General features: G+C 45.4%; 2 protein-coding genes across 2 annotated transcripts; both read left to right on the forward strand.

Moving 5' to 3' along the window:
* The first annotated feature begins 678 nt into the window (after window positions 1-678).
* On the forward strand, window positions 679-4,060 carry LOC107189033 (elongation factor G, mitochondrial). Its single transcript, XM_015577466.1, has 9 exons — window positions 679-967; window positions 1,077-1,232; window positions 1,311-1,809; window positions 1,889-2,150; window positions 2,318-2,489; window positions 2,568-2,858; window positions 2,942-3,145; window positions 3,223-3,534; window positions 3,610-4,060. Exons 1-9 carry the CDS (start codon window positions 893-895, stop codon window positions 3,877-3,879), a joined length of 2,241 nt encoding a protein of 746 aa, XP_015432952.1. The 5' UTR covers window positions 679-892; the 3' UTR covers window positions 3,880-4,060.
* A 588-nt stretch (window positions 4,061-4,648) lies between these two features.
* Window positions 4,649-25,475, forward strand: LOC107189042 (leucine-rich repeat and calponin homology domain-containing protein 1). The gene is made up of 13 exons (XM_015577476.1): window positions 4,649-4,856; window positions 20,356-20,500; window positions 20,613-20,845; window positions 21,226-21,362; window positions 21,640-21,855; window positions 22,171-22,332; window positions 22,697-22,818; window positions 22,982-23,131; window positions 23,197-23,597; window positions 23,688-23,839; window positions 23,912-24,049; window positions 24,134-24,211; window positions 25,236-25,475. The coding sequence occupies exons 1-13, from the start codon at window positions 4,670-4,672 to the stop codon at window positions 25,473-25,475; spliced, it is 2,361 nt and encodes a 786-aa protein (XP_015432962.1). The 5' UTR covers window positions 4,649-4,669.
* The last annotated feature ends 57 nt before the right edge of the window (window positions 25,476-25,532 follow it).

Raw genomic sequence — 25,532 nt, forward strand, 5'->3', positions numbered from 1 at the left:
CACAATAAACAATTTTTCTCTAGGCCCATTTCTTTTCTATTTTATGAATGCTAAGGACATGTACGTTCACCAAGTTCTAATTGGTTCTAATGAAGTTCGTGTACACCGTCAAACGAAATAATCTCCCTATTCCTGCCTCCTAAAAGATAAAGAAAATATCATTCCCATCTATTGCTTATGCTTATGATATACTGTGATTAACTGTGATGAGGATATGTGAATCTCAGCACGGAAAATCGTAAATCTTCTTTACTATAATTCGAATTTAGAAATTGATTAAAGAATTTACGTTTTGTTCATGAAAAGTTTCATTTAAAACTGATAAGGATGAATAAATAATATGCAAAATATCTATTCGTTACTTTCTTTTATGCTTTCATACTATCATTCTGTATTTTTCAAGAAAGTAAATATACTTAATTATACCTTATAACAACGGTTACAAAAGAAGTATCTTATAGCGCTATTTGTTTACAATTTAATGGACACTACCACTTTCATAATATTCTATTTACTTTGAACTATAGTTCGAATTAAAGACTTTTCTATCTTTTGAATTGCAACACAGCGGTAAAACCGTGGTGAATTATAAACATAAAAACAATTTGTATATATAGACTATAATTTTGAAATTTGAACAAGTTCTTTACTGGCACTATAATATGCGTTACAGTCAGTGGCATCAAGTGGCATAGACGGAAATATTTTTTTAGGAATGTTTCCTGGAAGGCAAACGGGGGGTAGTAGACTCGGTAACACTCGGTAAACACTCGATAAACAATTATTTTATTCGTGGTGGTGTGTGGCGGTGTACGTATTGTGAAACAAAGCAAGAGGTGATTTGAATAATATCAAAATATTAAAAAAAAAAGAGTTATTACAAGCAGTCATCATGTCCATTGTAAGAGTTTTAAGACATAACAATACATTAACCACATTGTCATCCGTGCCATCGCACGTTTTTAAGGTAAAAAATCTAACCTTCTATAGAATTTAGGTTACAAACAAGTTATTAAATTAAATCAAGTAATATTACATGATAGTACTTTGCATCGTTTGTTCTATATTTGCAACAGAATTTAAGATTTTTATCATCGTATACGAAGTTTTCGGAACATAAACCATTGGAGAAAATTCGAAATATCGGTATTTCCGCCCATATTGATTCTGGAAAAACTACGTTGACAGAACGTATATTATTTTATACAGGAAGAATCTCTCAAATGCACGAGGTAAGCAAAAGACGATTTTCATTAAACTGGTACATATAAAGTTTGTTTCTATATATTACATTTTGTAAAATATAAAAGGTGAGAGGTAAAGACAATGTTGGAGCAACAATGGACAGTATGGAATTAGAAAGACAAAGAGGCATTACCATTCAATCAGCAGCAACATACACATTATGGAAGAATCACAACATTAATATCATCGATACCCCAGGCCATGTGGATTTCACAGTTGAAGTAGAAAGAGCTCTGCGTGTTTTAGATGGAGCTATACTTGTATTGTGTGGAGTTGGTGGTGTTCAATCCCAAACAATGACTGTAAATAGACAAATGAAAAGGTACAATGTACCTTGCCTAGCATTTATCAATAAACTAGATAGGATGGGTGCAAATCACAAAAGAGTCTTAGAACTTCTACGTACCAAACTGCACCATAATGCTGCATTTCTACAATTACCTATTGGTTTAGAGAGTAACCATAAAGGAATAATAGATCTTATTTTACAAAAAGCTATATACTTTGAAGGAGATTATGGTGAAGTGAATAGAGAAGATGAAATTCCATCAAATATGAGATCAGGTACACTTAGATAGATACAATTATACAATGAGTATTACACCATTGCAATAAAGTTATATGTATACCTTATTGTATCTAGAGGCACAAGATGCTAAACAACAATTAATTGAACACTTAAGTAATGTTGACGATAAGGTAGCAGAAATGTATTTAAATGAAATACCAATTAAGGAAGAAGATATTAAAAAGGCTATCAGTAGATGTTGTTTACAAAGGACTTTTACACCTGTTCTACTTGGGTCTGCATTAAAGAATAAGGGTGTTCAACCACTATTGGATGCAGTACTGGAATATTTACCAAATCCTGGTGAAGTTCAAAACTATGCACTTAAAGAGAATGAGTATTTATCTGTCATATACTTGATATGTTCTTTTAACAAATTCGCTGTCGGCGGCTCCGACCGGAACCACTCGCACTACGAATGTTTATACGCCCTATTCATACTGACAGCGAACGTGTTAATCTGTTTTTATTTTTTTTTTTTAAAGTATTCTTTAACTTGTACAGGAAAGAGACTATTAAAGTACCTTTAAGTCCTGAAAGAAGCGATAATCATCCATTTCTTGGGTTAGCATTTAAATTAGAAGCTGGCAAATTTGGACAACTAACATATTTCCGTTGTTATCAAGGAATGTTGAAAAAAGCAGACAATATATACAATACAAGAACAAGGAAAAAGGTGTGCTTGTTAATGATTTGATAGCTTTTAATCGGTAGTACGTTTTATTTTATATTTTTCTAATATACGATTTCGTAGGTTCGTGTGCAAAGGTTAGTACGACTTCACTCGAATCAAATGGAAGATGTAACCGAAGTTTATGCCGGAGACATTTTTGCTGTGTTTGGTATAGACTGCGCGTCAGGCGATACATTTGTCAATATTCCTAATTCAGACCTATCAATGGAATCTATTTATGTACCTGATCCTGTAGTATCAATGTCCATTCAACCAAAACATTCAAAAGATAGAGAAACATTCTCAAAAGGTATCGCACGATTCACTAAAGAAGATCCGACATTCAGATTACACTATGACACAGACAACAAGGTAATGATTTAAAGATCTAGAATATATACATATTAACACAGTTTTACGGACACAACCGTTCCATGATATACGATATGGTTTAGGAAACTATCGTTTCTGGCATGGGAGAATTACATTTAGAAATTTACGGGCAAAGACTGGAACGGGAATACAATTGCCCTATTATTCTTGGAAAACCGAAGGTCTCCTTTCGCGAAACATTGCGTGAGCCTTGCGAATTCGATTATCTTCATAAGAAACAGTCGGGAGGAGCTGGCCAGTTTGGCCGAGTAATTGGTGTTCTAGAGGTACAGACTTTTATCGCTTCAGATTATTTTTTTTCCATACGAATTATAATTTATTTCACAGAGGTGTAACGTTTCAGCCTCTTCCACCGCACCAGAATACTAGCGTGTTGTTCAAGGATGAAACGGTAGGAATGAATGTTCCTAAACAATTCGTTCCGAGTATAGAAAGAGGGTTCAGATTCATGTGCGAAAAGGGACCTCTCATTGGAAACAGACTAGCGGGCGTTAAATTCAGATTACTTGACGGTATGAACCACTGTGTCGATTCTTCGGACCTAGCATTCTTTCTAGCAGCGCAAGGTGCAATGCGAGAAATGTACGAAAAGGCATCGTGGCAAATTTTAGAACCGATTATGACTGTAGACGTGACTGCTCCAATGGAGTTTCAAGTGAGAACAGTCCTTTTTTCCCGATAGCATCGTTAATAATCGATAATATTAATTTGTATAATGTTATCAATGTAGGGCGTAATCTTAACCCACATGACAAGACGAAACGGTATCATATCTAGTATGGATGCTTCCGATGGATGGTTTGTTTTAACCGCAGAAGTTCCGTTGAATGAGATGTTCGGTTATGTCGGAACCCTAAGATCTTCCACCCAAGGGAAAGGAGAGTACACTATGGAATACGCAAGATACAGTCCCTGTACGCCAGCCATAGAAGAACGATTGATAAAAGACTATCAAATGTCTCAAAATACAGATACCAATGTACAGAAAAAAAGAAATTAAGGAAAATACACGTTCGCGATACAGTAGGAGTTAATACAACTTTGTATGATACATGATGTATATGAATAGAAATAACCGAATGTAAGTTGAAAATATAGGTACGATTGTGATACACGTTAAAAAACGCAATATAAATTAAATTCATTTTGATCCGGAGCTGGATCTCCGTTCATTAAGAAAGTAACCGAAATATAGACAAAAGATTAATGTGATTTCATTAATAGTATTTTTTTTATTACAAATAGACATATCTTCTTAAAATTTCCTACCTTTTTCGCCAAACAACGTACGCCTATACTTCTGTTGAGTGTTATGTGGGTTAGGTTGTTTGATCATCCTTAATTCTTCTCCACTGAGTCTACCAATCATCAATAGTAAATAATAACATATATAATGCCCATTTGCACGGAACCGACACACAACACAGAAGCGGATTTAAAACCGAATCGAATCCGAACGTAAAACGTGACTCGGGAAGGGAAAACACTTTAGTGACTCTTAATTGAGCAAATTTGAAAATTCGATTCTGCTAGCGATTCTCGAATATGAATCTCGAACATCGATTGATTTCAAAATGGCGTTTGGTTGGTGGCGCTGCAATCGAATGTGCCGATGCACGTTCTACCAAAGCTGGAATTCAGTAGCGCAGCAGCGAGTATCGGGAACGGTTGGTCGACGGGTGTTCAGTTTGTTTTATGAAGACACTCTTACCTTGTCGAAAAGACGTGCGGTACACCAGGAAGATTACTCATTGCCGTGTTTCCGCGTGTACGTGCCCGAAAAATGTAATATGGCGATGGTCGCGTCAAACATGAGCGGCCACATACAAAAGCAGCTCACCAGAAGCCTTGAGAGGATCCTGGAGGAAGCACACTTGAGCGGCGAGCTGAAGCTCAGCGGTCGGAAGCTTAAGGACTTTCCGAAAGTCGGGAAAACTGGCTCTAGCAAGTACAACCTCCAGGATACGGTTTTTGCCGGTGAGTCACCCAAGTTCGTAACTTAAATGTTTCCTGCTTAATTGTGAAATCTATTAGAAAAAAAATTCAGTAAACGGTACGAGTGGTGATTATCAGGGCGGGAAATATATTAGCAAAAGTTTTCGAATCTACGTTATTCTATACTCTCCCATAAAAACCTGTTCGAATGTAATTCTTTTTTGTTTCTCCTAATCTTGCGAGTATTTGCCGTGACTAAAAAGAGTGGAGGAACACCTGCATACATTCTATTCCGACTATGACGTATCCATTGCAATAACTATTCGGTAATTTCTTCAGGGTTAACCTCGAATATTTGTGTTTATGTCACGTCCATGCAAGTATGCGGCGCCGAATGCTATGCCGCGTGTGTTTGTGTGTGTATGTAGCGTTCATTGTTACTCGGATTACAGCTGTGTACTTCATTCATCCCTATTAAATACCATCGTGCAGTACTCGATTATTCGTTTGGCGTTATTCAGCACCGCAAATCGGACTCGAAACAATCGAATGTCCATTGTGTTGTCTTGACAATACGCATAAGAAAACAAACGAACGGGTGAATAGAGAAAGTGTACTGTTTCGGAAACGTGTAGGATCGTCAAAAGAATGCGCTCGTTGATCGTTGGCACAACGTCCATCGGGAAACTTTAAGCGTTACATAATTCGAGCGCATCTGTATATTTATGGTGCAATGCTCCGTGGTCACGATTTATTGTATACCTGTTATTAGCCCTCGGCCGGTAAGGATGAAACATGCGAACGTGGATCCACTGAATGGAAAAAGTGGAATTAAATGTTATGTACTTTAATACACGAGTGTACAGTCTAATTTCGTCAGTTCACGTAGAAATACACGAGCTGAAATAACATAAATAGTATATTTCGACCACGCCACCGTATGCATACAATGCAGGGGTACCCCGTGTCAAGCGCAGGTTGTTGATCTCATGCATACCTATACTCAATTTACACGACAGGAAAGGTATCTGGTTCAAAACACCATTTGCATCGTGCTATTAATAACGTCGCATCGTATCGTACTTTTTCCACGGGATGTCCCTTGTATCTCGGTTTCCCTTTTATAGGAGCAGCCGACTAGAAGACCGCGGCATACAGAGAGCATGTAATTCGTTTTGCATAACCAGAGACTCTCATCCCGGGGCAACGTTATCTTGACACGCCCGGTGTGTTTCCTGTTGCTAAGATAACTCGTGTGTTCGACAGTTGCTGGTGATACGGGCAAGAGGAAGGAATTACGTGCGCAGAAGCGCAAGACCGCTAGGACTTTTCAGATTGTCAATACTTTTGTCATGTGCTGATAACCATGAACGACGAATCTGCTGCTTGAAAATTGGTCCGAACAAAATTGACAGAAAGGAATTTACAGAACGTTTACGTAAACAGAGCGTAGGCGTTTATTGTTGTGAATAATCGGGCAAAGCATTCAAAGATTGCCCCTCACATTCTGGTAATGTATCAAGATTCGTATCTTCTGTGATTCGATTCTTATAGTGACGAACGACAGCCTGTTGAGAAGCGTTGCACATTTCGAAGCCAAGTTATCTTGTCCCCATCGACCACACGCGATATCGCTTATCCGAGCTTGGACATATATACGTTCGCGAGCATCGCAAATATTTTCCGTTACTATCGACGATCATGACTCAACGGCGATTGAAAGTGCAATACTAGTAACACTAGTATATATAAAAAAAAAAAATTCAAACAGAGCCACTCGACACGTCGTCACTTGGAATCGGTTGTATTTTTCGCGATCTGGAATACCGATCGATTTTCTGTTATCGATGTTTACAGCAAGCAAATCGGCTGGTTCACCAAGGATCTCATTTCCCACGGAGGAATACAGGTCGAAAATTGCAAAAGCGGCTTTCGTAACATCGATATGTTCCTCGAGGCAGAAATTTTCAATCACCGAAAGCTCGCCGCTGGTTCTTTGCGGAGGAAATATTTGTGTTGGTTCACGTGAATCTTAATCACGACGAGGGATATCGTGATTACTCCCATGGCACAGGGGAACAAATAATTATCGCGACGTTTCATCGTGGCCACGGTTTTTCATCGAGGTTGGCTTATCGATTTTCGATGGCGATTCTTCCGTCGAACGAAGGGGACGAGGCAATTTCGATCGAGGCCCCTCGATACCCGAGGGATGATCGTCGGCTCGGCGAAAGGGAACTCCTGTGCCTGTTACAGTTTCATCGTGGCCTTCTTGCGAGATTCGACGATGACAGAAGGGGACCTGTAACTTCATTACGGAACCCCCCAGGTCAGTTTGTAGCGCATCGAGGGATCGTGAACCGTTCACGTTGTTCGACTGTCCATCGTGCGTCCAAATAAACGATGGCCGACTACGACGAGAATGCCGAGAACGAAAATTACGCGGCTGCTTGGCTCCGAACTCGGCGTCAGGCTTTGCAACCCAGAGTTCCGCGCGAGTTTCGCGAACGCACGGTCCCCTGTCTCCATTCACCGGAGAAACTCGTGGGTTCTATATGTCGGCGTGCAACGAGCAGAAAAATCCCGACCATTGTGTGGACCACATTATGTGGGTACATACGAATACGGACACGCTATACGAGCGCAACAGAAGAAAACACAGAGAAAGGAAATTGGCTCGATGGGCGGAGAACGAACGGGGACACAGAGGAACCTATCGAGACGATTACAAATATGAACAAATTGTTTCCCCGAAGCTGATTCACCGGCAATTTATTAATTACTCTTGTTTGAAAGACCGTCGAAGGAAACTTGGAAACCGAAATGGGAACGAAATGGGGACGGTAAACAGCGCACATATCTATTCTGATTTGCCTCTCGCAACGGAAAAAGCTTCTTATCGATTATGTCACGGTGTACTGCGCGCTTTCTTCGAGGAAGCTGTGTGAGAGAGAGAACGAGGGTGAGAGATTCTTTTTCTCTGCTTCCTAACCCTCGTCCCCTCTTATGCATTCCGGTCCAGCGATTGGATCGTGTGCAAGTCCTTGGAGATCCGTTAGTTTGCGTGTACTTTTCGAATTAGCGTTCCCGGCACGAACAAAAATTTCTCGAGCTATTCGACCCGTGGTGAATTTCTCTTTAGATTCCGATTAGATCGAAGTACAAGAGGAAACGCCCGTTCGCCTGAAAGTATGTACGTCGCGAGAACAGAACTTATTGTCACGCAATAATTTCGTAAATTTCGCCTCGCGGTCGGAGCAGGTGTGTGCTTGCGTGATTAACGAGAAGAAAGAAGGAATTCGGACAACTGCATTCGAACGGTGCAATCATGCCTTCGTTCATCGTCTCTCTTACCGGTTCGCATATTTCGTTCTCTCTCTGTCCCTTTGGTTGCTCCTCGTTCCTCATCTTCTCTCGATCGTGGTCGAGGTTCGCGACAGGTGTCTCCCGGTGGGAACCGGTCGAGCAAATCGAAAGCGTTTTCCTTCCGAATCGCTCGAGGCCGATCCAGTCACGAAGGTGGGCCGCGGTGGCATTCGACTTCTCCTCGAAGATTCCAATTAATCCACCGAAACGAGAAACCCGTCGAGGTCAGGTGAAAATGACTGTATTAAAGCGGAATAAGCGGCTTACGGCTTAATAGTTCCCTGCCCCGAGATGAGAGCCCGCGGCGGGGCTTTTTCAAAGAGCGTTTCTCTCAGCCCTTTCGTTTCACCGGGAGATGTATGTTGCCCCAGATCGGAGAGGAATCTATCCATCGAACCGGCAACGCACACGGAGATATTCGTTGAACTTTTTCTCGGTTGGTCGAGTTGCTGCGATACACATCGTTCGTCGACGGATGGGGAGGGGTAGCGTACTTTCACGGGGGAGGAAGCGAAGTACGCGCGTGCTGCGTGCGTTTACGAGAGCAAAGAAATACCACAAGGGGAGCCCTGCCACCCATGGGTATGGGAGAGTCCCGAGCGATGGGAAGAAGGCACGGGCCGAGCTAAAGATAGAGATACCGTCGCAGCTGCAAACGCAGGCAGGGGTGCCAACAGGTCGATACTCCATAACGCGCGTTACATCGTTCGCTTCGCCATAGCGCCGCCGCCGTTGTGTCCGCTTATCTCGCGCTCTTGTCTTTCTGCCAAAGGAGCACTCCTCGAAGATGAAGTTTCTACTCGACTGTGCACGCCGATCATCCAAGGGTAGGAAAGTCCAAAGCCTCGACTTTGTGAAAGCTCGCGAATGATTGGCTGGCGTTCACGATTCCGTTTCATCAAAAGGAATTCGAAAGTTTCGACTCTTCAGCCGTCGTGTTTATAAAGCAGACAGTCGTAAATAAAGCGTCACCGATACTCCATTTCGCAAGATTACTGTCCCTATTTGGGAAACGCGATTTCGAATTTTTCTAACGATTGCAGCATGTTAATTCTGCTTTCCGTTTGATGGATGTTACATGGGAATGACGAAGAGATTCGCGTCAAAACAGTCGACAATTTGTTGCACCCGATCGGTTTTTGTATGATAATACTGTTGCCGTATCGCGAGCGCGTGTACACACCGACCGATCATATCGCACACGCTTCGAGAGTACGCGATGAATGTTTCCGATAACGGCGTGTCTCGTATCTCGCGTGCCCCCGAGCTACGCCCTGTTTGTTTTTCGCCTACCCGCCACCAACACAACCCACAGTCGAACGTTCAAACTCGTTCGTTGGCCGTTTCGCTCAGAGTAAATACATTTCTGCGAGTCTCTTTGAAAAGGTTCTTCGTCGTCGGTCGATCGGCAAATCGATCACGTCTCGTACGGTATCGCAAGAACATCCGTCTAGCACCACTCGTTCGAAGGAGACTTTAATTAAACACTTCGGCCAAAGCACCGGGCTCTAATTAACGCGGCCGAAGAGTCGGCGGATATTTCACGGAGCCAAGAAAGAAGGGCGGTGGTGAAAGTAGTCGCGCGGAAAATGGCAGCAGCGAGGCGGTTCCTTTGAAAATCCACCATTTTCTCGGGCCCTTTGTATCTGTTTGCAGTTGCCAGTTTTCACGCGTATCGCGACTGCAAGGCAAACGCGATGGTGTTTCGTTACCGAGTTATAATTAGCTGTATTACAGGGCCGTCCTAGCTGTCTCGCGAGCCCACCGTAAATTTTTCCATTTCGATCGGGGCCAGAAACCGTGTCTGGAGATCGTTCGTCGATTCTTAGCTAGCTGCTGAAATTCGAGAGTGTATTTCACGGTCACGATCTTTGGAATCGAGTCGATCCGGGTTTGCCAGCGTTCTATTTCGCGAGTTCACGAACTAGGTCAGACTAGAAACGGACGAAAAAAAGTTGGCTAACTCGCGATAAAGACATTTCGATCCTCGCGTGTGTATCCGCCGTGGCAGAACGCGTCATGGGGGTGAACACTGGCGATGACTGTGCAAACAAGGTCCGCGATACAAGGGAGCACGATATTAGGGAACGGTATACAGGGTGTCTCGGCTAATTTGATCACCTCGAATAATACTCAACGGTACAGTTTATTGAACATTTTTAGGTGTGGAACTTAAATGACATCAAGAGACACATCTTATATTATGCTTATAATATAAGATATTATAAGGTATGCTTGTTTTGTAGGTGAAGGCATTTCAGAGATTTCAAAGTCACCTTGCTGTTTTTTCAACGGAATGGCCTACTTTTTGTATCATAGATCGATAGAATATCAAATTTGGGAAATGATTCCTCTTCAGCTCCACTCGAATAGAAGATGAGAAACGCGTTTGGTCTGTTCCGCGTTGGTGACTTCTAAATACCATGGTATCCCGATTGTAACACCCAGTGAAAAACAAAAAACTGAAAGATTAGTCGGTAGTTAACTTCTCTAGCCTTTGAATCGAACGTACGGGTTTTGTTTCGTGAAATTCTCTCCTGTTTTACGGCAGAAACGTCGCGTAGACTTGGAACGACCTTTTGGTACGACGAAACGGTTGTAAACTCGGTAGAACGTTTAACTCCGTCTCGATGTAAAAAGGACGATAAGCGGCGTGTCGATCGACCGACGGGCTTAACTTGGCGCGACTGGCTTGAGTCGCGTCTTATTCGTCGATAAATTCCAGCCGCATTGCAGATACGAAGAGCGTGTCTTTCTTCGAAGCGCCCGTTCTTGGCACGTGGACGTAAGAACCAAAGAAATAGTTATCCATCTATTATAACGCATTTCGGTGAGCTGAACGATGGTGCTTTATCGTCGCACTGTTTTATGAACCTTTTGATAGCTACGGGATCGATGATGTTTTTTGTACGACGATCACGTTCTTGATAAATTCGAGGGGATGGATAGCCACCCTTGAGTCTCTTCTTATACGACTAAAGATGATCATGGAACTCTTCTGAGGGTTGCTTCCTTGTTTCTGCTTAATCCCTTGCCCTACAACATCGAGTCAGACTCGTGTGGACGATTTCAAAATCGATTCGACACAGAAGAATATTATTCGGTTTTCTTTGAGTCGAAGTGAAATGCCACGTTGCTGGCATTAATATTTAACTTTTACAGTAAAAATACAGTTGCGATATGTACAGAATTCCTTTCGTTTTTGGGAAAATATCGACAACAATGTAATCCTGGAGTCTGCAGACGTCTAGAAAATCGTAGGGCAAGGGGTTAATCAGCAATCGAGCCAAGTAAAAAAAAAAAAAAACAGCGGTGGCTAATTATTGTTCCAGGTAATCCGATTTGCAGTCCGTGCACACGTCGCGCGTGTATCGAATCGCGATCGACTAGTAAGAAATACTGTTATGGTTTGTGCTGTTGCCTCGTTCGAGTCAGCTTCATAGACGGCGAACGAATGTAATTAAGTTATTCTGGGATCGTTGCAAGACTAGTCGTACCGTCGATTCGAGACGATTAAGCGTGGTTTACGTTGGTATCGGTACGACAATTACTCGACCAAAGACACTGCGATATTTGTCATTCGTTTCCTTGATTCTCCAAGGAAACATAAACGATTGTCCTTTGTCTAGAATTCGTTTTGTCGTATGACGGGAGCCTTCGGTAAAGCGAACGAGTGCATGGACCAGTGACTAAACAGTGACGAAACCCACCTCCGGTCGTGTCGCTTAATGAAAATGACACGCTTCGCTCGCGCTAAATTTTTCCTACGTTCAAAGCCCATTTCTCGTTTGTCCCACATTAACCGAAGTCCAAGCGTTTACTACCGTCGTTCGTTCGTCGCGAAAACATAGAAATGTGTCTGGCTGGAAATCACAACCGTTAGCGTCGAGCAACAACCAACCGTTTCGACGGAATAATATTCCTCAGCGCGAATGATGCCCGGCAGCATTTGTACGACTCGTCCGCGCCGACACTTTCTGTCTGCGCCACTAGACAAGTGGAATTTTTTTTTTTTTTTTTTTTTTTTTTTTTACTTTGTTCGCGTGTCACCGCTCTGGCTGGCTGCGTTTCCTCTGCGTTCCATCGTAGCCTCGACGGGTCCCTTTTCTAACCAGCGAACCTTTGGATCGACTCGAAACGATCGGGCACTCTCATCTCTGTCGCGCAAACCCGACTCTGCTACCCGCCACCCTAATCCGTCGTTGCTCGTTTACTCGAATCACAAGGTTCTTTCGTGGCTATTTTATATTCGCTAGCGGGGACGCAGCCAACCGTGAGAGCTAGTCCACCGTTTTCCGAGTCCTTTAATCTTTTCGATTTCACTAATGCATCGGGTTCTCCGTTGAAAGCGCGAGAGAGAAAGAAAGGAAAAAAGAGCTCGAGAGGGCGGGACTAGTGTAGAATTGAGTGCAGCGAGCAGCTACCCTAACCACACGCGGTAATCCGAAAAGTATGTAACGTTCAAAGAAAGATCAAAGCCACTTTGCCTACCGATTCGATCGTAAACGCTTTTCGCCCGAACGTGCGGCAGACAGCTGGTTCTATGAATTTCTCCTCGTGTGACCATCAGGCGCGAACGTGCATACCCGTTCGTAGGTATGACACCTGTCGTGTCCGAAGAAAATGTCATTTTGTACATTTTATTGCCTTGTGCGAAATATAAATATTAGGTGTGAACCTTTAATAGTACTTGGATATTATTTTTTCCAAAACTAGGAACAGTAGTTTACTTTTTTTACCCATCATTCAGTAAACTAATATTCCGAACTTCACAAAAGATTCCAAGTGACTTGGACCAATTTTGAAAAAGTTATTCCGTTTTAAAGGATGTGCGAATACCTTGATTACCCACTGTACATAATATACGCATACCAAAGACCAGAGAAGTTTACCGTAAAAACGGCTATTATAATAATTTCGGAGTAAAATTAAAACTGATCCACATCGATGGCAAATAGAAATTTTAATCATCACCCTCAGCAGATTCTCTGTACCTCTCTGTCTCCCTGTCTCGCTCTACGAGGATGTCGTTCGGTGCAAGGGAATCGCTAGCGAGGGTAATTAGTAGGCCGCTACGCGATTAAGGCTAACCGAATCTGTATCCAACCGGCTTCGTGTAGCGGCTTCAATTAGGAGATATACCGGGAGGAACAGCCCGCGAACAATTCGCGTGGAAACAAATCTACGAGCCAGCGGGTTTCTTGTAGTCCTCGTTAGCTAGGGCTAAATTATCCGACTCATCGTTAGCGAGAGTAATCTGACGAGATTCTTCCGAGCGTCGCCGAAACTTTCATTACAGACTCCTCTCGATTATCGTCCCGAACTCGAGTCCGCGCCGGGACAATAATCTTATAGGGGGAAATGCTTCAGACCCTCGTAAATTCGTTTTTTTTTAGTCTGAAGCCCGAACCTCGGCAACAAAGTATGCGCTTGATAGGTTCCACGCCCCCCTCCCCTAGTGGTGGGGGTAACGCCTGGACAATAATCGTGTAGTACAAGCCGGACAATAATCGAGAGAAGTCTGTAGATCCCAAAGACGTCGCGGCGCGACATTCAGCGAGCGATAGATGAATGGTTGGGAAAAGTGTCATCGATTCGTCGACGATGACATCGAACAATAGGTATGTCGAGCCAGGAAGAGTATGTTCTTCGGTCTAGTCTCTCGGGGAGCAACGACGGACCGTATTCAGGGCTTTGTTTTGCGGTTACGCAGCGTGGTTACGAACAAAGGGATCCGAGGTGCGATCAAGCTTGGCCCTTCGCAGCCATCGCGAAACTCCGTGAATTTTTTTTTTGTCGAGTATATATATACCCTATAGGTGTGCAGCCCGGGTGTCCCGATGCGTTTCCGTCTCGACGGTTTTCCCGTTCGTCTCGACAAACGAATCGCGCACCCCTGAACATTTAGCGTTTAACTTGTGTTGTGCTGTTTAACCCTTTGCCTTATAATAAACATGTATACCGTTAATTTTCTTTGAGTCGAAGTGAAATTCTGTTTCGTTGGTATTAATATTTCATATTTAGAGTAAATAACACACTTGCCCTAAGAATAAAATACTTTTTGTATCTAGGAAATTATTAACGATAAAGTAATGCTTAAAAGTACAGCCGTGAAAAAAATCGCAAGGCAAGGGGTTAACTTACGTTAACGCGTGTTGTTGCTGTTCGTATGAAATTGGAAAGCGTACGCCATGTGTCGCCGGTGATGGAGAAACATCGAACCGCGTGTGATTCGATCGTACAGCAACGCTTCGCGCGAAAAAAAGCCTTCTGTTCCAGCGGATCGACGACGGTCGGCACGGTGGTGTAACACGATCCTGCCCGTGCTCTTGTTATCGAGCGCGCGCACGCGGTTTCGTTGCGAGACTCGACCGTCTGGTTCCACCCCGTGCACGTTTCGCGTCTTGTTCCAGGCCGCACGGTTTTTTCCACCTCGGGTATTAGTTTTTAGGTCAAGGATTTAGGTGGAGTCGCGGCTGCTGCCTGGAAACTCGGCGGTGTTCGTGCTCGTTCCGCTGAAAACGGCGAGGCGGCTCGGTGCACCCTCGAGTACGCGGCGCCGAATGAATTTTCCGGGGCCACGAAACGGAAAACTCTTGGTGAATATACAGGGTGACCTAACTTGATCGTATAATTTCTACATTATACGTTGTATAGAAAATTGTTTCTACAGATATTACGTGGGTATTAATTGAGCATTATTTGAAATGCTCAATCATTTTGTGCATCTATTTGACACTTGATAAATATTAAAATGTTCAACATAAACAATCTTAGCTACTATTGCACTGATTGCACCGTATATCAGCAATTCTATTACGGGCATCGTAGACGACTGCATTGAAGTATGACTGCGCGACATGTTGATAAACATTATCAGATAAACACCGTCGTCTTCGCGAATCACTCGGTGACATTATGATCAAACATTATCTTAATATCTCGTTAGTTATTAGCTTTATCACAAACAATGTTTAATACTTTTTTACTTAGTAATTAATGCTCTTTCGAACCGTCGTAAGGCATTCCATTAAAAAAAACAAACAAAGTTGATCTTAAAATCTCCTAAACGCCTCCACTCATAAAGGAGTCTTGTACACCACATGATGTCCCCCTTGATACCATCAATAGAAATAATTTTCCATACATTTAGAAGTTATTCGAGGTGATCAACTTAGGTGCCTCGTCCTGAATATGTTAGAATTGAAGCGATCCGTTGCCAGCGACGCCGGAAATGCATCGAACTCCGTTTTTCGACTGGCGAAACGGGTTTTTACTGGCTTTCATCGATGCCTCGAACCGGTAAAAACGTATAATAGCACGCCGATAATTGGTGCCACAGACTCTAAAAATGCTCTGTACAAGTGTATAGGAGCTTCATTGATCGACGATGTTCCGTTGTCTGTGTGATTCCCCGTTAAACGATATTCCACATCGATCTTCCAAACGGTACTTCGCAGTAAAGACGAGGCCTGCGACTACGACGCTCGGTTCGCCAAGAGACTGGTCCAACGCCGATAGCAGTCGACGAGACCACGGTTCAGCGTGAAATTGTCGTGGAAAAAGCTTGTCCTTTGTTCACGGGAGCGTGATTCCACGCATACGGCTCTCGTACGCGAAGAGGCGTGCACGCGTACCGGTACGCTCGAACACGCAGCACGCACAATGCGACGCACTGTGTTCGGCAGACTCGCCTCGGACAGACGGCTGGACTATGGGTAACCGGCTGGGCCGCAATACACACCTTCTTTATTTCGCATGCTAGTTTCCCAGCGCGCGTTTAATACATTATACGCACCGTCGATCGAATCACCGAGTTCCAGATGCTCCGTGACGTAGATCCGTTCTGTTCGTCGAAAGCGATCGACGGACGCACTGTTCGGATTCTACGGTTGGAGGAAAGATGTCTAAAAACAATCCCTCGAGGTAAAATGATTCCTGGCTGCCCTGTGGTTATTAGTGGTATTATATCGTAATGTCGTTCTACAATAATTCTCCCCGATACGTTGTTGCCGAGGTTCAAGCATCGGGCAAAAAAAGAATTCACGAGGGTCTGAAGCATTTCTCCTTACACGATTATTGTCTCGGCGCGGATCCGAGTTCGGGACGATAATCGAGAGGAGTCTGTAGATTGTGACTTAAATTAACGATCGAATTAGAGATCGATCGTTGGAATTAAAGTATAATAGCGAATATACAAGGATAAATTTCATTTGATCTGTGACGATCGTATCGGTTCATCGTTCGTTCCTCGAGACTTTCATTCTGTCTGTCGCAGTTCTATCGAGTATGCGTGTCTTGTCCGCGCTCGCGTCGTCCTCGCCCACCGGAAGTGGTGGCGGTCTCCTACAAAAGCGGCGGAGGCATGCGTTCTTTCTTGCTCGCTTGGCTACCGTTCCTCTTCTTTGCTTTTCCTCCTCCCCTCCCGTAACCCCCTCAGCTCGTTCTCCACGCTTTTCTCTGTCCGTTTTTGACGCGATCGTTTCGCCAATGACACGCACAGTAATGGCGACGATTCAAGGCCGAGGGCGTCGGGGTTGCATTTCCAGCCGGTGGACGCTGCCAGAACCTCTTCGCTTTCCTCCCATCGTGCCTCTTACTTTGCCTTTTTGGTTACCTTCTCCGCTCTTCGTCGTTCTCCCTATTCTCTTCCCGCACGTTCTCGACGCGACGCGCAAGAATGACGGTGAAAGTCAATTACCTCGCGCAAGGTGCGCGTCGTTCTCCGTTCTGATCGATGAAGCGAACCCACGGCGCGCGACGTAACCAGCTGTTGTGAAGGGAAAGAAAGAACAAAAATGAAACAATACATTCTTCGTTGCCACGGTCATCCCCGTCCTTGGAATGAATCGTCCCGCAGGACGAATGTTTTCATTCCGTCATGCTCGAAGGGCGTGATCGAGGCACGTGGAACCAATCCAATTTTCCTAGTGGTGCATCACGGACTGCTCAACATCCTGGTGTACACATGTTTCCTCGACTAAGTTTTATCGCGGTTTAAACGTCACGCAATATTGGAGGAAACAACAACTTTGCTGATACAGGATGCAAATTCCACCGATTTAGGTGGTTTTTCTTTTAACAGACGTATAATACTGTCGGATGACCAACCTTCTTACTCGCTCATAAATAAAGCGACCGAGCAAAGTAGCCTAGCTGCATCATAAAAAATAATTAGTCATCGCAAAGTCCAAAATGCTAAAACCGTTTTAGCCACCCTGTAACCACGGCCTGACTATGGGAGACATTCAGAATGGACGGTCTAGGTATTACACGTCTATGTTCCTTTAGTATGGCATAACGGTCGGAGTTGAAATGGCATAGGTAAACCGTAAACGAGATATCGATTACGTTCCCAGTAAAACGAACGGTGAAATGTCATCCATGGATTCTACATTGATCGCTGAATATTTCAGCGTTTTTCACCGACGCAAGAAGGCTCGAATGGAATTCGTTTCGGACGCTTGGATCTCAGGCGCTCGTTAACAGAGTTCCGACGACGTCGTTACCGATCATTAGCTCGTAATCCGCTCGCTTCGTCCCGAATGATTTTATTTTCCACGAGGAGAACCCGACGAGAGGGTGCGGCGCCGTTTCATGGGACACCTTGCACTCTCTCGGCACGACCAACCCCCTCGGACGATATTTCCTATGGGGGCGTTATCGATCGGGCGACCCTCTGTTTCCACGGTTTCACGGCAGCCCTTATGCCGGCTCTTATAGCCCCATATATACCCTGGGAAGGATAACTTAACGTCGTTACAGTATTTTCTCCTGCGTTTTATCCGCATCTCGCCCAACAAGTTACTTACATCTATACCATGTCGAGGCTCCGAGCATATTGCGGCTCCTAACATCGATTATCACTCGTAAGATTGACCACAAAACTCGCAATCACGAAGTGGATGTCGCGGTTCAGGTTTCCACAACGTCGCAGAAACTATTTTCCGTTCTCCCGGCGGTATGCATCCAACTCTTCGTCCTCGAATTAGCGCTCGAGACAATTTTTACGCTTGGCCGTTGACCCTTACGCTTTTGAAGCCAGCGTTTCGTGACGTGACACGCCCAGGAGGCGAGGATCGCACGCTCCTTCGTTCGCCACTCGTGGAAATTTGCGTAAAAGACGTCGTACCGAATGCAACATTTTTGTTTTTCTGTGGTAATGAAAGCAGTGGTCGATACAGGCCGAACAGAAAGTAGCAATCCTTTCCTGTCCTCGGATTGTTGGAGAATTAACATAGAAATAACGAGATAAATATTTTCCCGCCAGCACGGTCGAGCGTCCGCAATCGCTCGAGTCGTCTTTCCGGGCGTTATTGTCTCGCGCCCGTATGCACAGGGGGGGGTCCGAGCGCGCGATAAAAATGCAAACACACCGATTCACGGGACTTAGTATTCCGCTCGGCTCGCATTATTAGCACGGAAGAACGATCCGACGACACGTTCGAACGGCGGCTGTCCGTGTGATCATTCCGTTTATCGAAACGCGCGACACTAACGCCCAGGACCACGCCCATGTATTCGCGAAATCTCGCTATGTGCACGAAATTCCTGTGTAGGTTCCCGCGAATATGTGTACAACCACGTCTATCGTGTACGTGGTATCGATCCCCCCGCCGGACCTCGACCTTGGTCCTTGGAACTGGCCATCGATCCCTTTCTGAAACACCCTGTATAAAGGGTGTCCCAAAATAGCTTCGACTCTTGGAAATGGGAGGTTCCTGGGACAATTTGAAATAAGTTTTTCCTTAGCAAAAATGTTATCCGAGGCTTTGTTAACATTTTTCCTAAGGAAAAAGTTGTTTCAAATCACCTTACCCCTCATTTCCGGGTGTCGAAATTATTTTCGGACACCCTGTCTGTACAGTTTGCGGACATTAAACTTCACGGTTTTTTTTACTGGCCTCGTGCTGAACGCCACCGGAAGTTCGAACGCGTTTTTACTCGCGCAGGGAAGAAAGATTCTGTTCGAGTCTTCGAAGCGAAAGTTCTAGTAATTTCTGCTGTCATGGAAACAACGGCAGTGACATAGAAACTGCACAGGGGGTTACACCATTCGGGTCTTCGTTGCTAACACGAACAGGCCGACGCCCTTGCTCGACGATTATGCGACCAACCGTGTACCAATGATTCCATGCTTCGACTATCCACCCCACGGATTCGCCCCCATTCGGAGCGTAGGCGTGCACAAGGGAAACGCCGTCATTTCTCGATATATATGCTGAGTCGTGTCGTGCTATAAAACCACCATCGGGGAGCCGTCGACGGAACGTGTTTCGAGGGAAACGGGAGGATTCTGTTGATCGATTGGCAATTTCCGTGTTCCGATCGCGTGAACTGGATAGTCGGAATTCAATTACCGTGGAGACGGGAGAGAGGACGCTCCCATCGTTTCCCTGAATTAACGTGATAAGCTTCGCTATTATTTACAACGGCGACACGCCTCGGAAAAAATGTTCTCCGGCGATTTTACCAGACGATGGATCGGTCGACGGCGACGCGTTCGATCGAGTGGGGTAGTGCGTGGAACTCGAAAAGTTGGCACGAAGGGAAACTCCGTCCAGACTCGAACTGTTAGGAAACACACAGACGGTAGTTATTGATCAGAAAGGAGAGGTCCGAGGCTGGGAGCAGCTGAGAGCCACCTTTGTCCTTCTTCTAACTTTTCGAGGCTCTGCACGCACGTGGCCGTCGCGCACCCCATTCATAAGAACCCCCAACGAACTCGAAGGCTACCCTAACCGGAGCACAGCTGTTGCTACGGGAATCGTACCTACTCTATGTTCCCCAATTAATCGGGTTTCCTTAACGACGAGAACTATCGTTTGTTCGCGACGATACTAAAAGAGTTAATATATGGTGGAATCGACAGCGTACATGTATACAAACTCCTTTCGATTATCGTCCTGAACTCAGGTCCGCACCGGGATAATAATTCTGTAGGGAGAAATGCTTCAAACCCTCGTAAATTCGTTTTTTGGCCAAAGCTCAAGCCATGGTAACAAAAGGAGGGGATAAATTATGCACTTGACAGCCCCCACCTTCAGTGGTGGGGATAATGGACAATAATCGTGTAGAATAACCCAGACGATAATCGAGAAGAATCTGTACTAATATTAAGAATCCATCGCAATGCGATACGTGACGAGTATCATTGTCGTATTCTTTGTTACAGATCTCTCGAAGAACCGTTTCGCCGAGTTACCGGAAGAGGTCACGGAGTTTCCGTTTCTCGAAAAGCTGCATTTGTACCACAATGCCATAAGAATAATACCGGAAACTGTGGCGATGCTCCAGTCCCTCAACTACCTCGATCTTAGGTCTGTAGTATGATGGCACGAAGAATTCGACGACGATGCCTACGATACTTCTCGAACGGAACACGTTGCGGGGTGTAATATTGACGAGTTTCTTCGACGATTTTGTTCACAGCCGGAACCAATTGACGTCTCTACCTCGGGAGATATGCAGGCTACCGCTTCAAACGTTACTGGTCGCTCACAATAGATTAGCATCGCTGCCGGACGAATTGGGCAGAATGTCGGCGCTGGCCGAGCTCGATGCTGGTTGCAACGAAATCACGAATCTGCCTCCCAGGATGGGCGATCTCGCGCGTCTTAGGTCCTTGGACTTGAGGAGCAACATGCTCGTGCACCTGCCTATAGGTAGCTTCATCGTCTTATCCCTTTTAAAGCTTCGCTGATTGTACAACAGAGATAATTCATCCGAAATGCGTATTCCACGTTCTGACAACATTTAAAGGTCTCGTCTTTCGTAAACGAGAAAGAGAGGGGAAAATTGAAACAAGATAGAGTGCGTTTGCGCGTTCACTCACACCGTCGCAAGATCGGAATCCGTTTGCGGGCGCTATCGTCAACGGAAACCGGCTGAACGTTTCTTTAATGCATTAAAGCTTCTTTCGTCCGCGCGGCCTTCCCATCCGGTACTTTTTTATCGGTCGAGGATTCGATGGATTTCTCTGTTTGACGGTATCCCAGTAATCGAGCCACGTATACGATCGTAAACGAACACCATTCTTGCGCAGAACTGACGTACCTGAGACTCGTGAAGCTGGATATCAGCGGCAACCGAATATCCGTGCTTCCGAACGAGATGAGGAAAATGAAGAGCCTGGTCGACTTTCGGCTGTCCGACAATCCTTTAACCTCGCCGCCTGCCTCGGTGAGCAAAAATAAACGAAAAACCTCCCGTCTAGTCGTACGAACCAGGGACTTAAACCGGTATGATTTTGATATCGGTATTATGCCATCAAACCTCAAATAAATATCAGTAGTTTTTCGGTTTCTATAAGGGTAGGGCTTATATAGGGTTATATAGGGAGAAGGTACAACCGAAAATATCGGTGTTTTACGTTTCGGTAGAAGTCCCTGGTACGAATCAACGAGCGTTCTTCCGTCGAGACTTACCAATCGTTTCGGGTTTCCTTGTCTGTTCGCAGCTATGCATTCGCGGGCGAACGCACATCTTCAAATATTTGGAGAGACAGGCGGCGAAACACGATAGAGCCAGAGGCGGTCGCGGTCGGAGAACACCTCTGGATGTCAGGGGTCACGCGACCCTGGACACGAGGTCCCACAGGCGACACAACGTCGACAGCGGATACAGCACCAGCGACGGCGTCGACAAACGCTGGTCCCAAGAAATCCACAGCGTGGTTAGTTTCCTCGCCCTTCTTCTTGCCCTCTTCTTCTCTCTGCGCTTCGTCTCCCGGCTGTACGGCATGTTTTACGCCGGCCAGACCACCGTAGATCCACCCGTAGATCCACCCGTAGATAACCTTGATCCATCGTAGAAACTCTCTCTCTCTCTCTCATCTCGTCCAGGGGACGATTTTCTATTCCGTCCCGTCCGAACGACATGTAGAAAAGAAAAACCGCAAATAAACGTATTCTAAACGCACCACCACGCACACGATGATCGACGATTTCACGCGTAGTTATCCTCCTGCTGGACACGTTTTTGCGCGCAGGTACACGACGGCGAGATTCGAGGGCTGTGGCGGCAAGAATGTTCGCCGCTTTCGATCACTCTGCCGCACGAGGTGGCCGTGAACGGATCATGCAGCGGAACATCGACACCTAGCACCATCTCGCCCGGCGAGCACACGTCTCTCGAGGATGAGCTTGGCAAGGTAGGTTACGAGCGGTTATACGACGAACTCACTCGTCGATTACGGTTTCCAGCTCGGACGAGAATTTTGTAACGTTCCGAGGTTCTCCTCCGGAGTGGCGTGTATGATACAACGTCTATATTTAGCGATTGAATAGAACTCGCGCGCGCGCGCGCGACCCCCTTCAAAATGATATCAGTGTTGCTCGAGACGCGTTTGGCCGTCGTTCAAGCCTCCGTTGAATGACCTTAACCCATTGAAAGAACTCCCGGAGGCCGACGTTCCTCGCGATTGTTGCGCTCGACATCCAACCGATGCCACGACGCGATCGCCTTTTCCTCGAATCTCTTCATTCCCCCTTGTTTCTATGAAACGTTGTCCGCAGGCGATGATACTACACGATCAACTGGAGAAGAGGAGACTAGAGAGAAGCACCTCTGAGAATGGGGCCGACGTCAGAAGACCGATGACCTCTGGTCTCTATCACGCGTCAATAACGCCGCCAGGGTAAGCGATCCGTTAATAAACCGATGATGAGAAACCGCTACGCATCGCAAAACGCCGTGCGTTTACTTGTCACGGTATATCGACTATTCGCAGCCTCACGCTCTCGTGCCGCCGCTTTTGCTTTTAACTATCAAAGCGTGTGTTCTTCGTCGTTATTTTACAGTCCCCTTGAAACCTCTCACTTGAACCAAACCCAACCAGTATCGACGAACACCCAGTCCGTTCAACCCTTGCAAAACTCGACCGCGAACTCTGCCACATCTTTGCTGAACGGAGACGAGAAGAGGCCCCTCAATCACATCCAAACGTACAGGTATGGGTTTGCGTTACTCGAGGTCCCGCAGACTCGAAAGCTTCGATACATTGGTATTTTTTCAGAGAGTACAAAGAGGCGTTGAGACAACAACGGGCCAGCGAAGGACCGAGCGTGTACAGGCCACGAGAACAGATCACACCGCCGGGCAACGAATCGCAAAGCAACGAGACGGATTCGGGCAACAACAAGGAGGCCATTGCTATGACTGGTAAACAGATATTTAACGAGGAGAACGCTACCAAAAGACCAGTCCAGAAGGTGACACCGTCGCGGATCAATTACCAAAACACACCGATCATCAACGGTAGCAATAACGAGTACAACAATAAGAACGGGAAATATCTGGAGCAACCGTACAAGAAGCCTAACTCGCCAATCAAAACCTCGACGAGCATTCTGTCCTCGGGCACCAGTCCTGCACACACTCCTAGACTAGTCAAAACTGCCGTTGGTTACGTGGAAGGTAATTGGAAAGCATCAAAAGTCCGACATGTGTAAAACGATAGCTGGTTTTACCGTTTTATTTATACCTAACGATCGTAATGTCCGATAGGTAACAAGAGTCCGAGCAGAAACGGCGGAAGTCCGAAATCTCCCCGATCGGTCACGTGGAACAGCAACGTTCCAGAAAAGTATTCGTTCACTATGAGAAGGGAATTCGAGCGTGCCAAGGAGGAGGCTGACTTGATCGAGCAGCTCCGAAACGTGAGTGTTCGTTTTTATTGGCAACGGGAAATGGACGACATCGAATCGTCTGAACTTTGAATTTCTTCTCAGCACATAGAAACAAGACTGAAGATGGCTTTGCCGGAAGATCTTGCCCCGGCGTTAACGGACGGTGTTGTTCTCTGTCATTTGGCGAACCACGTGAGACCACGATCGGTTGCCAGTATTCACGTTCCTTCGCCGGCAGTTGTAAGTATTTGTTGGCATCGTTATATCTTGTTGTTTCGTTTCTCGATCTCGATAGTAGTATAATCGATTTCTTTCGATTCGCAGCCCAAACTGACAATGGCGAGATGCAGGCGAAACGTCGATAACTTTCTCGAGGCGTGTCGGAAAATAGGCGTCGATGAGGTAAGCTAACGTTCCGACACCTAGTCTCCTGATCCTTCTTTTGAGACTCTCTGTGCTTGTTTCTCCGCTCATAGTAACGCGGCATGCGCAACATACGCGATACCGAGTGTTCGAACGAAATTACTTTGTTATTTCTTTCTGTTGTCCAACAAATTTTTTTCTGTTGCGGTTCGATACATTTCGCGCCGCTGGTTCGAAAGGGTCGAAGCCATAAGTCGATGATGTAGCTCGTACGGTTCGAGCGGAAACGTATGAAACGCACGTCCGTCCGATCGTCGTGATCGAAGATCCGTCGACAATGTCGGTAACTAATACTTCGACCACCGTCGGTTACGTTTGTCCATGATATTTCCAACAACTACTAGTCAGTCCCCGAGTTCGATTCAGTCACGAGGTTGTGCGATCCAGTCAACATTCCAAAACGTTTCCATCGATTTGGAAGGACTAATCGCAGAGGAGCAGAGAAGCTGTAGTTGCATGCGCCTAGATTCGTATTCGCTTTTGTGTCGCTGGTCGCTTCATCGGAGAACGCTCTGAACGCGTCTACCGAGTGTCTTCTCTCCCGATCGGTTCCTCCACGATCAAACCATTCGTAATTAACATCTCCTCGATCGGCGTATCCCGACTTAATTACCCGTTCATCCTTTGTCGAATCTTACTATTGTTCGCGTTTGTTTATCGGTCCTGTGAAGGGACCAAAGTCAGCCGCTATCTGATATCTCTGATTATGGTGTGTTCTTTGGAACAATGCTGAATACTAAATTCAATCGCTTTCTCGACGAAACACTTAAAACGAACGACCATTGTTTATCGTTCCTCTGAAAAACGAATCTTTCAAATAGTCCGGATTGTTGAACTCGAGGATGTTGTCGTTTCGAAAAAGGAAGAATTATACGAAAGAGGGAGAAGAGGACAGGGGCAGTTTTTGTATAAAAAAAATATATATATATAAAAGAGGAAACATACAATCGAACAGCGACAAAGTAGAGACTGGGACTGAGTAGTATCGTTGTTGGTGTTGCAGGAGGTGTTAATGGACGCGGACGCAATCATGGACGTGGGTTACATGGACGCGTACGGGCTGGATGCTCTGGCGCGTCTCGTCTCCGCTCTTCTCCTTCTCCGCGACGAAGGGAAGAACGATACCGAAGAGCCGGCCGCAGGTTCATCCCGTACTATTCAGGATCGCGTTCTGTCCGCGATGCTTTTCGCCACATTCCTATCCACCCTCGTTCTGCTCTATATATTCCCGGTTCCCGAATAATAAAAAGAGCGACGAAGACGAGAACGCCAGAGCGCTAAACGATGGATCGAACACGAC

This window comes from Dufourea novaeangliae, unplaced genomic scaffold, assembly GCF_001272555.1.
Source record: "Dufourea novaeangliae isolate 0120121106 unplaced genomic scaffold, ASM127255v1 scaffold125, whole genome shotgun sequence".
Lineage (NCBI taxonomy): Eukaryota > Metazoa > Arthropoda > Insecta > Hymenoptera > Halictidae > Dufourea > Dufourea novaeangliae.

What these genes read in the sequence shown, in the direction of transcription:
- LOC107189033 (XM_015577466.1), top strand. Translation starts at nt 893, where the DNA reads ATGTCCATTGTAAGAGTTTTAAGACATAACAATACATTAACCACATTG. An exon ending in TGCCATCGCACGTTTTTAAG is followed by an intron (nt 968 to 1,076) that starts GTAAAAAATCTA and finishes TATTTGCAACAG; the next exon opens with AATTTAAGATTTTTATCATC. An exon ending in ACTATGACACAGACAACAAG is followed by an intron (nt 2,859 to 2,941) that starts GTAATGATTTAA and finishes GATATGGTTTAG; the next exon opens with GAAACTATCGTTTCTGGCAT.
- LOC107189042 (XM_015577476.1), top strand. Translation starts at nt 4,670, where the DNA reads ATGGCGATGGTCGCGTCAAACATGAGCGGCCACATACAAAAGCAGCTC. An exon ending in CTCAACTACCTCGATCTTAG is followed by an intron (nt 20,501 to 20,612) that starts GTCTGTAGTATG and finishes TTTTGTTCACAG; the next exon opens with CCGGAACCAATTGACGTCTC. An exon ending in TAACCTCGCCGCCTGCCTCG is followed by an intron (nt 21,363 to 21,639) that starts GTGAGCAAAAAT and finishes GTCTGTTCGCAG; the next exon opens with CTATGCATTCGCGGGCGAAC.